This window comes from Sparus aurata, chromosome 4 (genome assembly GCF_900880675.1).
Source record: "Sparus aurata chromosome 4, fSpaAur1.1, whole genome shotgun sequence".
NCBI lineage: Eukaryota > Metazoa > Chordata > Actinopteri > Spariformes > Sparidae > Sparus > Sparus aurata.
The window spans coordinates 10,677,112-10,694,186 of NC_044190.1; the positions used below are offsets into that span (position 1 = coordinate 10,677,112).

At 40.1% G+C, this 17,075-nt stretch overlaps 1 protein-coding gene across 3 annotated transcripts in view; it reads right to left on the reverse strand.

The window, feature by feature from the left end:
- Nucleotides 1–17,075, reverse strand: part of mctp2b (multiple C2 domains, transmembrane 2b) — a 42,741-nt gene that overhangs the window by 11,375 nt on the left and 14,291 nt on the right. Inside the window, exons 3-17 of one of the 3 annotated variants that reach the window (XM_030415271.1) lie at nt 15,291–15,344; nt 13,823–13,940; nt 11,755–11,897; nt 11,202–11,278; nt 10,272–10,386; nt 10,066–10,098; nt 7,459–7,629; nt 5,556–5,686; nt 4,559–4,745; nt 3,181–3,274; nt 2,985–3,087; nt 2,735–2,837; nt 2,441–2,542; nt 1,765–1,839; nt 403–522 (exon numbers count right to left, since the gene is read on the reverse strand). In XM_030415271.1, coding sequence (XP_030271131.1) covers nt 403–522; nt 1,765–1,839; nt 2,441–2,542; nt 2,735–2,837; nt 2,985–3,087; nt 3,181–3,274; nt 4,559–4,745; nt 5,556–5,686; nt 7,459–7,629; nt 10,066–10,098; nt 10,272–10,386; nt 11,202–11,278; nt 11,755–11,897; nt 13,823–13,940; nt 15,291–15,344 — 1,626 coding nt within the window. The remainder of the gene's footprint in view (nt 1–402; nt 523–1,764; nt 1,840–2,440; nt 2,543–2,734; nt 2,838–2,984; nt 3,088–3,180; nt 3,275–4,558; nt 4,746–5,555; nt 5,687–7,458; nt 7,630–10,065; nt 10,099–10,271; nt 10,387–11,201; nt 11,279–11,754; nt 11,898–13,822; nt 13,941–15,290; nt 15,345–17,075) is intronic. The other 2 variants (XM_030415273.1, XM_030415272.1) reach the window with 2 other exon arrangements.

Below are 17,075 nucleotides of genomic sequence, written 5' to 3' on the forward strand. Positions count from 1 at the left end.
TGGCCGGATGAAGAACAAGCCTTATCTCTGAAGAGCCTTTTAATTGGACTTCTGTCTGCATAATGGGGTCTAAATCAAACCGAGCACAGATTGGACAGAGGGTTAATGAGTTGTCAGGGAAGTAGAACAAAAATAGACTCTATCTCGACTCCACTGGGATTCTACTCTCTCCAGCTGAGGCTTAACTCTGCATTCGCGAGACACGCAGCACTGAATGCGTCCACTCCAACACAGAGCCGGGGCCAAGCCTGCGTTTCTGCTGAGCCCAACAGCGCATTGATTAAAATTCTCGCTGGGAGAGTTCAAGTAGGGGCTGGCCAGACTGCGGTTGTCTTCCGCAGCTCGGAGGGAAAACACAGGGAAATGCAGATAGCGTGTTGATAAGCAGTTAAAGCACTTCACCAGGAAGGCTAGCAGGCTCCTCTGAACGCTCTCCCACTGGAAGCAGCTTTTGATGTACTGCAGAGTCGACATGATAGCCCTGTACAGTGTCTGAACACGCAGCACGTTCCTGGCCAGAGCCTGAAACAAACACATTACAAACATAAGAAGCACATTAATATCAGAGTAGTTAAAATATGGACAAACATGCTCTAAAATGTTCTCATTGTATACAGGTTGAATTCTGAAAGACTTTCATTCGACCCAAACAGGAAACGACCAGTCAGCTAGTGAATTAGTGAGAGTAGCTGGTATGTTTTGGAATGAGCCAAGTGCGGTCAGGGGGCAAAAAATGTCAGTAATCTGACCTGATTTTGTCAAGCGAGACTTTCAACATTAAAACAGAAGGAAACCGTGCACGTTACGATCCCAGTCGTCAGTGTGTAAGCCAATTTTGGCGTACGAGAGCATTGTATTGTCTAACAACAATGGGTCTTTGTGGGAAGTACAGACAGTCAGGCACCCTGTCTCGCACCCTGTCTTGCACACTGTATATCAAACTAATGTAGCAGAAGAGTGGACAAGAACTCAGTCACAGTTGGGGTCAATTAAAACTCGATTCAACTAATTCAGGCGAGGCAAAGGCTTTGCTTTTGAGGTCGATGCTTTCGAGAGAAAAGCAACAACTGAAAAACTGCTCATGTTGAGTTCATAAAGAGCTAATTGATGGTAAACACTGCAACATGTGTACAACTTCTCTTCTGCCTCTCTCTCTCTCTTAGCTTCTTTTCTTGGAAATTTAAATCATCCATGCATCAGAGGAAAAATGATCAAAGTGCAGTGACCTCTGACCCCTGCCCTCTTTACTGACAGTTGCTTGTAACATTTAATGTTATGGTGTTTAATCATCATTCATTTTTGTTTAATCTGCCAATATTTTCTTGATTAAACAATTATTATAATAAGATCAGTTCCAGCCTCTCCGGAGCCTCAAAGGACAAGCGGCTATATAAAATGGATGTCTGGGTGGGATTATTGCTTTAAAAATGTCAATAGAAAATTTGAACCAAAAAAAAAAAAAAATCATAATATCCTCAGTCTTCACATAGACAGTTTTGTCCTACCAACCCAAAGACAGTCAGTATCTAACAGGCAGGTAAAGCAGCAAATCTGCTGATTCATTTTCTGTCTGTTAACTAAATCATTTTTGTACTCATTAATTTAGCTCTGATGGAGATGAAGGGTATTCCACCGGTCATACGTAAGGCGATGTTGCTATAACTACAATTCAAATTGTATGTAGCATGTGTGTCACAAAGGGTTTTTTGATTAATACAAAAAGACCCTGGATTATACTGCAAAAGAGTCAAAACTGTGTCAAACCTTTTTGGAAAATTTGGGGTTATCCTCCATGAATCTTCTCTCCCTCGGTTGGAAGGTTTTTATACTCGCTCGCACCTGAGAGGAAAAACAAGTCATGAGGACACGAGAAGCAGCGCCCAATATCTATATCAATAAACGTAATTTTCTTTATGCACTATGGCCTTTTGTACACATAAACAACATTTTAGGTAACTGAAAAAAATAGATGAAAATATAGAGAAACTCTGTTATTAGTATTTACAGCTGGATGGGTTTAAACTGAGATTTCGATGTTGCTTTCACTCCTGATTGGGTATTTGAGTTTGTACGTTGACAAAATGGATACATAGTAACATAGTCTTTGTTTAAAGAGACACAATGCTTCAGTACCAGCCCTGCTACCTGTAACATTTATAATAGAAACTGAAAGTAAGGATAACTAAATATTGTATCATAACACATTTTATTACAAACTAATGAACCAACCTCAGAGGATACAACCACAGCGGCACACGCGTGCCCAGTGTACAGTAATGGCCATGCGATATTGGTTTTCAAGTAATATTACTGTGATGAGAGATTTGTAAAGGAATGCTAAAATGCTAAAAGATCGTTTTTGTACCCGTGTACGTGTGGACTAGGCCTTCCATTGCCATCATGCACTCATCTCCTCTTTGCAGGCTTAACTTTTACTTACGGGGTTAAAAATAACCTCCAGCTCCAGAGTGATGCTCCCTTTCGACAGCCCACCTAAGTCTTCCTTCTTGAGCGGGTAGGTGATCTGCTGTCCCCTGCGGATCTGCAGGACAGAAAGGGCATCAGGTGCTGAACTCATCCATGAACCTGACCATCAGTCATGCTGGATTACATTTTAGCAAGTCTTCAACCCCCTGCTGGAGTGTTATCGCCTTCTTCACTTTAATTTAGACACAGAGTGTAAATAGATGAGTCTATTGTCTGCATGACAGACTCTGAGTGAGGTAGTGTGTACCGAGAGCAGGGGAATGGCAACTTTTCCCAGGAAGTCTGGCGCCTTGTCTCCATCCTCATCAAAGACATTCACCACCAGAACATCATGAATGTCTTTGACAGGGCTGCAGAGACAAACACAGAGGTTAGATACTCACAAATCAGCCCCAAAAATGACTAAACTGCATGTCCCAGTATGTTGTCATACAGCATACAATATGTGGTTCAACATACATAATGTTACATAAATTAGAAAAAAGAGTCAAGCTGACAGTGTAAAGACTTTGTTCCACTCCGGGTGGAGGCTCTTGTAGATGGTGTGGGTCTGCAGTCTGTCGTTCCCCAGCTCCAACACGCAGAAGGGATCACTCTTTCCTGTAACACGATGTTAAAACACTTTCACACTGGGCTCGCTCTTTCAAGTGTGACAGAATGAAGAAAGAACTTAAATCCAAATGTGTGAGGTACCGTTCAAATCCGCAGCCAGCAGATCTGCAGCCTTGATTACTTTGACTTGAAGGAAACCAACATCACGGAGGTTTTTCAGGGACCTTTTCAAACTCTGCAGGGACGGTTAGCAGACAGGAATGGCATGAAGATATGGAGAGATTTCAATAAGAAAACAGTCAGAGAACACCCACTACCATCGAAGAGCGAAACAATCTAAATCTAAATAATGACCTCTTCATGGAGGTCGTGTCTTCAACAGTATCTGTTTGCTTGTTGGTTCGTCTGCAGGATTACACTAAAACTACTGAAGGGATTTCCACAACACCTGGATGGAGGATGGGTCTCAGCCTGGAAAAGACCCCATTAACTTTTCGTATAGATCCAGATAAATGGACAGATCGAGGATTTCGAACATTGTGAGATTTTTTCCACATTTTCGTTAATTTCTGAGGAAATAATCTGGGGTATTTAGGTGGCTGGTATCCATGAGTAAGTACAAAAGGGGAATTGTGAGCCTTGGTGGAGGTATACACCCTACTAACAGCCATTCATGTCTGTTTTTAAGATGGCTGTGGATCTGCATCAAGACACAGTTAGTGACAGGCTATAACGGGGCACATGAGACGTTTACTTTTACAGCAGAAGAGTAAAAAGATTTTTAAAATGCCCAAACATGTTCCATCTCACGCTGAACAACAAACTTGACTTGACTGCTGCATGCTATCTTCTCTCTCGTTATATTCTTCATAAAAAAAAAAGAAACAGACGACCAGATTGGTGGTGGAGCAGCAGCTGACTCTGTGTGCCTCTCATTTCTGTATTTTTTCAAAAGAACTTGCCAACAAGTCCGTGCTTGCGATAGTATTGCCACCGAAATTCACTAATGTAGCTTTGACGGTTAATCCAACCATGATAGATTACTCATTTTAAGTTTCAAGCCACTGAAAGTTTTTCTTCCAAGTTTTTTGCATGATAAGTATTCAATGATAATGATAATACTGTGATAACAGGATGGATGGATCTAAAAACTTACATTTTGCTTTAGAAAATTGCTGTTGGTAAAACTTTATTGATTTTCAGGTGGACTAAACATGAAAAGGGAGTTAGACTGTAAAGCAATAGTATCTCCTGCACTGTCCCTCTCTGTACATCATCAAGTATGTCAAAATGATATGATAAATAATCTTCATACTTAGCCTGCTGTAATGGGCTTTTAATTGCATAATTTATCAAACTTCAGACTGAAATCTCTCCATCACCCGCTGCTTTTATATTTCATAATTAAGTTTAAGGGTTGACTGATAACTACTAATGAAAGTGTTAAATATACTGACACGTCAATTTGACGTGATGCATCCATACAGTACAGACAGAATACAGCAGTACGGGTACTGACGTAGTTCTCCAGCTGGTTCTTTTTCTCATGTGGTTCGTCGAGTGGTGCGGCACAGAGGTCAGAGATGGAGACGCCACTGCATGTGTTCACTGTAAGCAGGAAGACCAGGCGTCCTCTCCCCTGGTCCAGGGAGTGTGTGCACAGCTGCCTCTGATTGACAGGGACCCTGGACAGGTCAACTTCACACCTGTGCAAACAAACACATGCATACAAAGGATTTCACAAACTGTGTGCTAATGCAGGCAAGCACATGCAGGTATACAGTTGCAGTCATGCAAATGTAAAATGTACACACATCGCACAAAGACAAAAGCATCCGCACATACGGACGTAAGAGCAAGTATACTAGATCAGTTTCTAACAAACATTTTCACTGTAAATGAATCTTTTTATTATTTTCTGATCAACAGAGCGGTTGTTTGGTTTATTAAATGTAAGAACATGGTGAAAAATGTCAATCAGTGTTTCCCAAAGCCTGAGATGATTTTTCCACAACCATTTACAGTCATAGGAGAAAAGAAAAACATAAAATATTCAAATTTAAGTAGCTGGAATCAGAGAATGATCAAAATAGTTGACAAGAAATGTAAGAGTTGACAAATAATTCTTATTTTTTGTTAAACTGAATCTTTGCAGCTTGTATACGCATGCACGCACACGACCATGCATGGACATCTTTAAAATAGAACAACAATTTGAAGGCCGTATACTGAACAACTGACGGTTCACTTAAACACTTACAAGAACCGTTTCTTCACCTGACTGTACACACACACCTCTCACTGGGCTGACATTGGTGTTCGCTTTCAAATTGTTAGGAAAAAAAAATCCAGGCTGCTTTTCTCGAAATCTCCACTGAAAGTCAGTTTTTTCCTCTCTGGGTTCAGGTGTTTTGCAGCAAGGCGAATAATTTGTTTGAGACTCGTTCACACACTGGCTTTGAAGGGCAAGTACACACACACACATACAAATACACAGGTTCTGAATGTAGACTCACGTCCCCAAACACTCCTCGTTCCTGCGTCCTTCCTTGGACCAGAGCTCCACCTCCAGCATGTTATGACCGTCCAAGAACTGGTTCAGAGTGAACCTCTCTCTCCACTGAGGTTTGGAGACTTTGCAGTGATTCTGAATCGGGAACGAGGATAGAAAATGAACATTGAAAATACTTGATAAGAACTGAGGAGAATACTTAGAAATTCATGTTTGTGTATGGACACTGAGAGTAGCAAATTCAGATGACAGAAAACATTAACACCCTAAACATCGTGGCTCACATATATATTTCCCTCTAACCTGCATTCATCACCATTATCTTATAAATAATCTGCCACCAACAAAAAATTTACAAAATTCAAACCTTGTTTTCCATTTTCAGTGTTTACATTAGCACATTTTTCTTTAAATAACCAGAAAACCAGAAAACCCAGAACAAATAAAACTTAAATTAATGGCAAACAGCTTCAACACTGTCACATTGTGAACATCGACATAAGGCCAGCGATCATCATTACATACAGCACTTTGAGGTGCACAGTAGTGTGCCTTCATGGGAGGTTTTATGGGGTTTATTATTTCATTGCTAAATGAGCCGACATGAGTGGCCATATTCCCCCGAACATTTGCCTCATTTGCCTCTCTCGATGGTGCGTTTGTGACCTGCTCCATTCTCACATCACCAGGAAGAACTAACTAGATGTGTTTTTGACCAGGACTCACTGGTTGTCTCTCACATTTGACTAAAAACTGAAGGTGATCAAGCCGTCAGTGGTGGCTCCAAAAGTGTGGAACAATGTTCTTATATCCTTACACTCTCTGGTCTCTGTTGACGCCTTTAAAAGGCAGATAAGGACTCATTTATTCAAACTGGCTTTTGCTTTGAAAAGATTTTACATCTGAGAGATGTTTTTCAAGGCTGTTGCTACTTATCTTTAATTGTTTGTATCTTTTAATGTTTTTATATTTACCAGTGTTTACTCTTGTGAGGCACTTTGTGACCTTATGAAGGGCTCCAAACTTTAATTACTTTTTTATTTTTCCTGTCGAGTCACAATGGTCATTATCTTTTCTGTCAGTCAAATGTCTTAACCTTTTATAACATGTTTGTGGTTATTTCAATGGAACTTCACAGCTATTTTTTAGAAAATTAACCAATATGCAATATGTCTAGGTTTTTTTTTTTTTTTTTAGCATTTGTTGAATTTAATTTTCCAACAGACACGTGTGTGAACTGTTTGTTGTTTAAGCAGCTTCAGGAATCAGTGTTAGAAATTTCCATCACACATGAAGGAATAAAAAGCGATTACTGTCACTTTGAAGCTGCATATAGGGAAAGAAAAAGAAAAGAAGAAACGCTGTTTATTAGATCGTAGCTTTGATGTGTGATGGGTGATGCTGCAAAATAGCGAGATAATCATCAATGACAGTCGCCTCAGAGCCAGCAGCGCAAGAAAGAGAGCATCACTGTAGACATCGTGCAGCTGCCAGGATGAGCAGCGATTACAGCTACATCCTAGTTATCCATCCATAAGGACATTAGGGCCTCACATTTGTATTTCCAGATAGATTATAGTACTGCTGTATTAATTATAAGTCACTCTGGACATTTGAAATAAATAATTTCTAGTTTTAGAGATACACTTTTAGTATTTTGCAAAAGACACTTGCAAAAGGAGAGGTGATATGAGAAGAAAACAGAGGAAATACATGAGAATAGGGATTAAAGAAAGGGGTTAAATTATCATTATCATTTTAAAAGGTTCAGATTGAGGTGAAGAAGAAAAAGGGAGCAGGGGAAGGAGTGGAGGGGAGACGAGGAATTAAGAGTAACAAAGACAGTTCAAGAGGAAGAGGAGGAGGGGAGTGCAGGAGATGAAAAGCATTAGTCCTCCATCCAGTACCTTGCTTTTGTATGTCTGCTCTCCCAGTCTGAAGCGAACAAAGAGCTGACCTCCCTGAGAGTCCAGCGGCAGCTCCTGACCCTCGACCAGAGTCACTGACACAACAGAGGTCCACAGCTGACTTTTCCTCAGTGACTCCGACAGACGAAAGCTCTGAGAAATGCCTCCCGCCTGCAGGAGAGGGATTTGAAACAAAGGAGAGGGGTAAGGGGGGAAACACAGCTTTGGAATACAAATAGAAAACTTGCATGCAGTATTTAGAGATTTAATTCTTCAAGTCAAATTCTTTTTACATCTTTACCTATTATCTCCCTTTTCCAACATACATGCTTCGAGCTGATACAGAAAATACATTAAACAAAACAGAACCATGGCCAGAGGGGGATTTTACTTAAATACTGTCATGTATACTCAATGATATAAAGCTTAAATAAGATGGCAACAAGCACTAAATCAGTGCTGTGGATATTATAAAACGCATGATTGCAAGATGGCTGAATGTGACCATATTATCTCTCTTGTTCAGTGAAAAGAGACTGAAATTGTTCAATTAATTTCACTGAGAGATTAGGTAAAGCCTGCAGTAGCTACAATGCAGAGCAGTGCCTCTCTTCCATATATAATAGGGAGCCATACGCTCAGATAATTAGCTGAGCTTACATGAAGACACAGCGCTGTAGGGAGATACATTTAACCCAGATTCAATTAATGTAGACGAAGCTGTCACTGACGTCCTGTCTGACTCCGCACTGCTGCATGCATGGGCGCAAAATCCTGTCTTAATTAACAGGCTGCACAGAAAGCACTGGGCAGAGAACAGTAAGTATCTGCAGCAACAGGGGAACGTGCACTCAGCTGCCCCTGTTTCAGGTACACCCACTCAGTAATGCAAACAACCTCCAGACACAGAATCATGTGGAACTCCAGACAAATACAAAAGTTTTTTTTTTGACTAATCGTAGGAGTGAGCAAAGATGCCAGATGTGGTGGTTCAAGCATCTCAGAGAGAGTTGCCCAACTCATGCACTACGGAGGAGAGAGTGTACAGAAAATGACATGATAAGCACAAAAAAAGCATGCATGCAGCAGCTGATCTGTGTATAAACATTCTGCCAGAGAGAGGTCAGAACACAATGATCAGACTCTTTTAATAGACAAAGCTTGAATAGCATTTTTTGTTTTTGTTATTGCCGACAACTCGACTGAATAAACCCCCCCAAAAAACTCAAAGTCTGTACTCTGTGGTTCCAACTAATAACAAAAATATTTCTATTTTGAATAAATGGGGGGGCAATTATACGTTTAATTGTAAGGAGCTATTAAGAAATAACACATTCTTCCTCTTATAAATGAAAAGTTTAATTTGTAGCAATGAAAAGCAGCGTTGTACTCGATTGTTTTGCTACTGCAACATTAAAGGGCTGGTAGACCGATATCTGATAAATATTACTATTAGAACCTTAACAAGACTGTGTTCTTGGGGCTGATCTTGATATTACCAAAGAAAAAGATTCTGATATAGATTTCTGCCAAATACACCAACAGTTGTTGCAACAGTTCCTCAAATGTGGTTATGAAACAGTCATGACAAAGATATAAAAGGAAGGCAGGATATTTTACGGTTCAGCGGTAAACGTTATTGTCTAAACAGTGCAGCAGCGCACTGAACCGTGAACACTGAAGTAACACTTTATTCAGCATTAAATACTTAGTCCTACTTTAAAAGGCAAAATAATATTCAACAAAATGATTTGTAACAACAAGACAATGAATGTGGGACCAGTTCAGAATAGACTACAGTGCCCAAATCTATTGAGTTTACAGGTTTCAGATAAAAGTTGTGCTCTATAACACAGGAGAACAAGGTTGTTCAAGCTTGTTGCAGATGCGTACATTACAGCACAACATAACCATGACCTTGATGACTGAGAACCTTCATCAACATGTTTAAAGCCGTTACTCTGCTCATCCTCCTGACCTTTTCAGGGACGTATTTTAATACACCAACAGTAAGTTAGTAAAATCAATTATTGTTGGTTTTGGTCTTTTTGTGAGATTTACTGACAATATGGAGAATTTACTTCATCAGCAGACTTATCCTATAAAGTAACCTGAGGCCACAAATAGTCAAATCATGTTGTGTAGAGTCGGCAGTGAAGAAAGGACTCAAAAACTGGGCAAAAAGCGTATATTAGGTTACATTAGGTATCAGGTAGGTGTTCCTAATGATTTGTCAGATTTTATTCCTAATTAGGACAAACAATTTACTTTTAAAAGAATGTGGTGATGTGCTGCCCTCTTGTGGAGTGAGAGAAACCTAAGTACAGGTAACACTAGTGATCTTAACACAGTGTTGGTGTACCAGCAGACGCTGCAGCGGTTGGATTACTCTGAACTGTGGTGAAGGCGACCGTACCCTGAGCATGATGGGATGTCACACAGACTCATTAATCTAGAGTTAATGAAGGATCTATATTTCCCTTCCTACATTTCACTATATTTTTTAATCTGACTTTGATCCATTCTCTTGCTTACATCTTATAGATATCTGACCAAAGTAAATGTTACTTGGTGTCTGCTCAGTGTGTTCCCTCCATCATGTCTTACCCTAACACTTCGTTTTCGTATTTGGGGCCACCGCTGCCAACAGGAGCATGCATGTTAGGTGCAAAACAAAACACTGTGGTTAGTAGGACAAAGACAGAAACAATGGATGAGAACATAAATGTGTAATAAATACTGTACATGCATCACAAGAAACCCTACTGTGGGATAACATGCGGTACACAGACACATATGGGAGTTTGCCATACAGGGCCTTTTTTGCTGTCTCCGTCTCTGCGTGTCAAACTCATGTCCACCAGCACGACCCCCATGTCCTCCTCCAGGCTATTTGGGTCGTCCAAAGCCAAAGACAGCTCGTTGACTCTGAAAAAAGAAAAAGAAAAGCAAATATCAGCTTCAATCGTGAAGTTTAAACAGGTCGAGGTCAGAGATTTGTCATTCGACATTTGTTTTCTGAGGGTCTGACAGATGAATACCAGGACAGGAAAGCAGAACAACAAATATCTGCTTCTCAAAATAATGACTTGGTTATCTGTGATTTTTGCTTGTGAGATTCTAGTTTTTTTAGACTGAGAATAGAACTATTTGAATCTTTGATTGATGCGTCATGGGTCACAATATAATAGTTTATTTTCATTGTATTCTATTTTATTTGTAAACTTCTGCATTATTCATGTCTACGACTAGGATTCTCTCACATTTCACCTTACTTATCTATTTAAAAAAATAAAAAATGTGCATGATAATTGTTGGAGAGGGAGTCGGAGAGCAAGAACTGGTTTACTGTAGTTGTAATGGAGCAAACTTTCCTCTTAGTAACTCCTTGATTCGAACAGCTGTACATGAGAGATAAACTGGCCAGGTTGATAATCAGCCAATAAGGCACAAGAAATGTCTGTAGAGAAATACCAAAGATGTGTGTGATAAAATCATGAGGTGTGTCCCCATTACACAGTGTGTCCACCAGAGAGCACTGATGAGTTAAATGTCCAACTGCAAACCATCCAGATCAGTACATATAATGCCCACAATTCTTTAAAAGAAGAAGAAGAAGAAGAAGAAGAGCTCTTTGAAAGATACAACACAATACATTGTCATCAGCTTCAGACCTATCAAACATCAGTATCTGTACTTGTCCCATAAATATTCAAGCTGCCTCCAACACATTCTGCACTCACTTGTCAAACTCCAGATCACACAGGGTGACACTGGTGGAGCCCATGAAGTCATCCGTTGTCAGATCGCGGTCGTAGACCTGTTTCATGTCAAACATCAGCAGACAGTTGACACAGAGGGCATCACGGACACACTGTCCACTGTCTGTGGAGCTCACACACCATTATCAGTTATTTGTTTCTGTGTATGGAGTGCAGGAAGTGATCAGCTGTGGGTTTACATAAAAACATCACAATAAAAGGTTTCATAGTTGACTTAATTCACTGATGAATGTTCAGCTTGAGGGGTAAGGGGCTGAAACAACAGCTGGCTTGAAGTGAAATGCTGTGGTAGCAAACTCAGGTAAATAAACATTTAATTCATGTGTGGACTGAGTGCAAACACCAAAACACACCACACCACTAAGCTAACACATTAAAGCCGTTACTGCAGTGCTCCTCCTTCCTTTAATCAACCCAACAATCACACTGTCCCAAGATTAAATGATGACACACTAAATATAAAATAACAATAAACTTTCCAGGAAAATAACTTATTGAACTCATAGTGAGTCACCTTGATGAACAGTTTCTGGTTCAGGTCCTTCACAGGCAGGGAGAAGGTCTCGTTCCATGTGGGGTTGAGGTCTTTATAAACCACTTTGCTTTTGTAGAATGTTTTCCCATCCAATTTGAATTTCACATACGGGTCGCTGGTGCCTGAAAATGATACACAACATGAATCATTGTAGTTTAGATCAGTAACTGTCACATCTGGCAGACGTTCCTTACAGGGATCAGACCGGCGGGGGTTCCAGTACACACAGCTGCTGATAGAGACACTTTCTGCTACTCAGACTCAACACAACATGTTACACAGGTGTTAACTGAGCCTGATAACAAGGTGAGGGGATTAATCAGACTTGAATTAAGTGGTAGTCGATATATTTTGAAGCGGTGACAGGACTTTTGTTTTGTCTCCATCCTAAAGCAGAGCTGACTCATTGTGACTGAATACTAACGACACTCCCCTGAATCTCATGTCCAGACTAGGTTTCTAGATAACCATTCACCCTTGTCTCTTAATTTCTAGGGAAACTCGCCGGTTTCCAGCAAGAGTGAGGTCTGCTCAAAGTGTCATCTCTCATGTGTGTGAACAGAGGAAGTGGTTTTTTCCCCCGCAGCCGATGAGACCGCAGCTTCCTGAATTAAAAGCCAATCAGATTTCGGCTTTGAGCGTGGAAAGTGGCAGCAGCTGACAACTTTCTTTATGTCTGTCTAGTTATGTTAATGCTATCCTGTGACCACTATTTCACATGTGCATGGAACAGGTGAGGGTGATTGTAAAGACGACTGAATTCCTTTGATACTATCTGTTGTTTCAGTGTTTTTTACCCTTTAATATCTCATATTTGATGCTGTTATGTGAAATAATTTTCACTCCAAGGTAGACGAGGTACAGTTTGTAAATCCTATCCATTATGTCAGTTGACCAGCTGAGGGCAGCAGGCTACACAAGACAGTTTGGAGACCATCAGCTTCTCAGGATACACATCCTGTTTTTTGCTTTAATAACAGAGGCATTACATTACAACGCTTTTACACAATAAACCAGTACTGTCAATCAGAATACAGCTGTCAACATATGCTACGCCTGCAGTGTTCATAGTCTGAACCAACAGAAGAAATTAAGGATTGTTTACGTGCTGCTTTTAAAAGACAATAATGCAGTGAAACCAAATCCTCCCGCCTCTTGTTACTCCGCTTTCTTTCCCTGCATTATCTGAACCCACAGCCTGGTTGTGTAAATATGAGGCAACAAGAGAGGGAATATCTAATCCAAGCACATGCCCAGAATGAAAGGCCTGGCGTCATGAATGCTGGGTGTGGCTCAGACAGGTTCCAATATGTTGTGAGGAATCCTGCTCTGGCTGTCTGTGGTGTCCATGGAATCAATAACACAGTGTGTAACCAAACATACGCTTCTGGCCGTCTCACCAAGGCTAAACACACAAACCGAGGACGGTCCAACATAAAACACACACGGGCAGAGGACACAGCTTTACGTGAGCACGCTCTTCTGGGCACAAATGCTCTTTAAGTTGAGGTGAGTTCAGAAAACTAAACACAGATAAGAACAGATGAGATTTGACACTTCCTCAGCAACCTCTGTGTGAAGTCACACAGCACATTAAAGATTATAAATGAAAATGAGTGTGCGAAGAATAAATAAGTATTAATAGAAGCACTTACTCACTGGGACAGAAACGCACACGCACATGTTAAATGATGACATAGGTGACAAACTGTTAAACCATGTGTCAGAAGTAACAGGAATATAAGACCTACACTACACCAGAACACAGTATATACTACAGAGGACATAGTGATCTAAATAACACGGCATGAAAGCAGCTTCAGTTACACTCTATGCATTATTAGCCGTAGAGCTCATTAAACACTTAGGCAGAAAAAATTGTATGGACAGAAAAAGTTGAGCAACAAGCCGCAAAGAACTAGAAACTCTCACCACATGATTTTATGGTCTATTGTTTACATGTGGAATGACATACATCCTTATTTACACTTCCTTTTTGTCCTGCAGTATCAGGCACTGTGTGTTGCATTGCAGGCGAGGTTCTTACCACAGCGGTCTCTGATGACCAGATTGCGTCCTTCCTTCAGGTTGATGGTGAGCAGGAAAGACCTCAGAGAAGGTCTGGAGTTCTCTGCCACAGCGGAGGTCTCGTGTCCCATCTCACTCTGTACATACACATCAACACGTCATCAGTATCTAATGTAATACTGCTGTAGCACATCTGGTCACATCTGGACTTTCTGAGCATCTGAAACTCTTTATAACAACCATCACTAATAAATGGTTAATCTATGGTTGGTTCAACTTTAGTTCATAGTTCAGTCATAGTAAGTTATTAACAGCAGCAAATTAAAAAAGAAATAATTATTCAAGAAATGGTTAATAAAGCATTTCATTGTTTGTTAACAATAGCTATTAACTAAAACATATTTAACAATAAATCTACCATATATTAATTAGTTATTATTGTTTTTATAGATACCACATTATGCCACCACATAAACATGTTTTTTTATTCCAAAATTACATTGAAAATCAAAAACTTTTGTAAGATTTTCATTTAAAAAAACAAGATAATTTTTTTTTTCCAGACCTTTGATGCTACTTTTCTGTATCTGATAGCTTTAGTGCCGGTGTGTGTCAGCACCACATCTGTTGACTAAATAATGAGAGGCTACTCGGGGTAAAACAACTAAGCCGTCATCAGGGGCATTCTAATCGTGCGCCTGTTTATTATAACAATAACAATGATCTAAAATCACTTGTTGTGTCCACATTGTCCCAATTCCAACACAATCTACTCCTCAAAAAAGAAAGCCGTGGGGGGTCTTCTCAAGATCGTGACATGTGACAGAAAAAGGTTTGTTCTACTTTCATTGTCATTTCAAAGTCGCATGCTGGTCACATACTGGAATCTACTTATTATGTCTCTTACTCCTAATGTTGGATTCTTTTTTGTTGCGTGTTGACCATTTGACAGTGATGATGTTTTTTGATTGAATACAAAAAGCACAGTCTGTGGAAGGCTTTCTGCTGTTGTATGACGTCTATGCTTTGTGTCAAAGCGATGAATTATTTAATCACTATGAAGCCTCTCCTCCAAACCAAGCATCTTTGAGAGAATAAACCCCGGCGGCCTGGAATCATCCTACTCAGCTTCCCAACCATGACCTGCCTAAAAGCCATGATAAAAGACAAAAAGACACTGATTGCTGGACCACACACATTGCCTACTGTCCCATCATGACCTGAACACAACACAATAATCTGGACTTAAACCTCGACACGAGTGTGTGTCAGCTAAAGCACAATGCTGCTTTCTGCATGACACTTAAACACAAAACACGATCACAGCCACTTGACAGAAACATTCATTTAAACCACAGACGAAAGCACCACCTTCACCCACCTTTTCATCATGGTAACATGGTAAATGATATCAAAATGACATCGGTTCAACAACACTGAACCCCCATACCAACAATTAAATGCCCAAATTGTATGGCAGCACTTACATTTTGGGTGTCCTCGTCATTTAACACGTGACCGTTGAAATCATGATTATCATACTGCGGAGGCAAACATAAATGCATTCAAAAATCTATCATGTGAAACTGAAGAGAAGGAGCAAAGTCCCATTATGAAAAGAGGAAACGCTCCAGCCTGCTGATCAGTTAAAGGTTCAGGAACTGATCTCTCTTTGGTATTTCTACCACCGGCACAAATCCTCTGAGCATTTATTAAAAATTCCTGCATCCTGGGGACTGAACAGCATTAAACCACAGGACATGCACTGGTTCTGGAAAAGAGAAATCTGCCCTCTTTCTGCCCTATTGTCCACATCAAAGTATCCACAACTCTTAGCCTTTACCTCATTGTAGACTTTAAACCACGAGGGACTTTAATTGAATCTTCTTTTGGATCCTAATGTACAATGTGGACTGGTCACATGACAGGGAGACAGTGCATCTGCTTTTTTGGCAATAAAATGCACATTTACAAAAGACAGTGTTTAACAAATAAAGTCAACAAGGGTGATTTTCTGGTTTGTTGTGTGCCATATGTTGTTACGCGACTGTGACCGGATTAACCTGCTCTGCAGCCACAGGGAGAAAAGGAACTGCAGCGCCCCTGTTAACCCCCCTGTTCCACAATGTGACCATACACTGACCACTGTGTACTGTACACTGAGGTCGACTCTATTTGACTGGACTAGCCTGCAGTATTTCTATGGTGTGAAAGCACTGGTTGTTAAGCTGTTAAACATAGTGTTATTCAGGAATATAGAGCAGTATCAACTAATATAAGATTTATAAAAAGAGATTTTGAGTCACCAGCCTAGCTAGACACATGACAACCTCAGCATGATAACATGCTCTTGATGGCGATGCTAATGAGCTGATGTTAAGCAGGTAAAATGATGATGACGATGATGAGTATGTCAACATTAGAGCTGAACCTGATGACAATGTCGGCAGTTTCAAGGAGATTGATCATAAATCAGAATATCCAAAAGAAAAAAAATACAAATTTGACCTGATAAAAGGATGTAGCCTAAGTCAAAAGGTTGAGGGGCACCATAGTGCTTACAATTGATCCGGAGAAAGACATGAATGTGTGCACAAATTCCACAGCAATCAGTACTTCAGTTAACTCATTCAATCTGGTAGATTTTAGAATATTTCACTGGGCAAGTGATGATGGTTTAAATTTCACTTCCTTTAATTTTGGTAAAATACTCTCGTAGATTGTTGACATAACTTGAGAGCTTACTATGAGGGTGTGGTGCACCATCACAAGACAACACTCACTATCTGCTGTTGTTGTTTATCAGCATTTTTATCTCTGAAGAGTCGATGTGTCAATGTCGCCTCGTGCCCTCCCCAAATCATCATCAACAATGAAACCAGATAAAACATATTTGAGGGATTAACAAAAAAAACATTGTTAGAGGAAAAATAATTCAAAATTTAAATGAATTCTCGCAATTTCAAATTAACTCAGTTATTCTTTAATCAATGTAAGGAAAGCTGGAACCTGAAGACACATTGAAACTCAGCAGCAGCAGCGTTCATCTGAAGAGAAAGCAACTGCTCTGACAGCAGCTGAGTGGAATGTAATGTAGGTGGAGATTACATGGAAGCATCATTTTCTTTGTTCACAGTATTATCCACTGAAGAAGGTATTCACTGAACTATGAGCCTCATGTCAAATGTTCCACTGTGAGAGCAAACATGACTGTCAAAAGACAGACAGGACTATGATTCCACGTGTCTCTAGACTTTGTTCTGTATGTACAC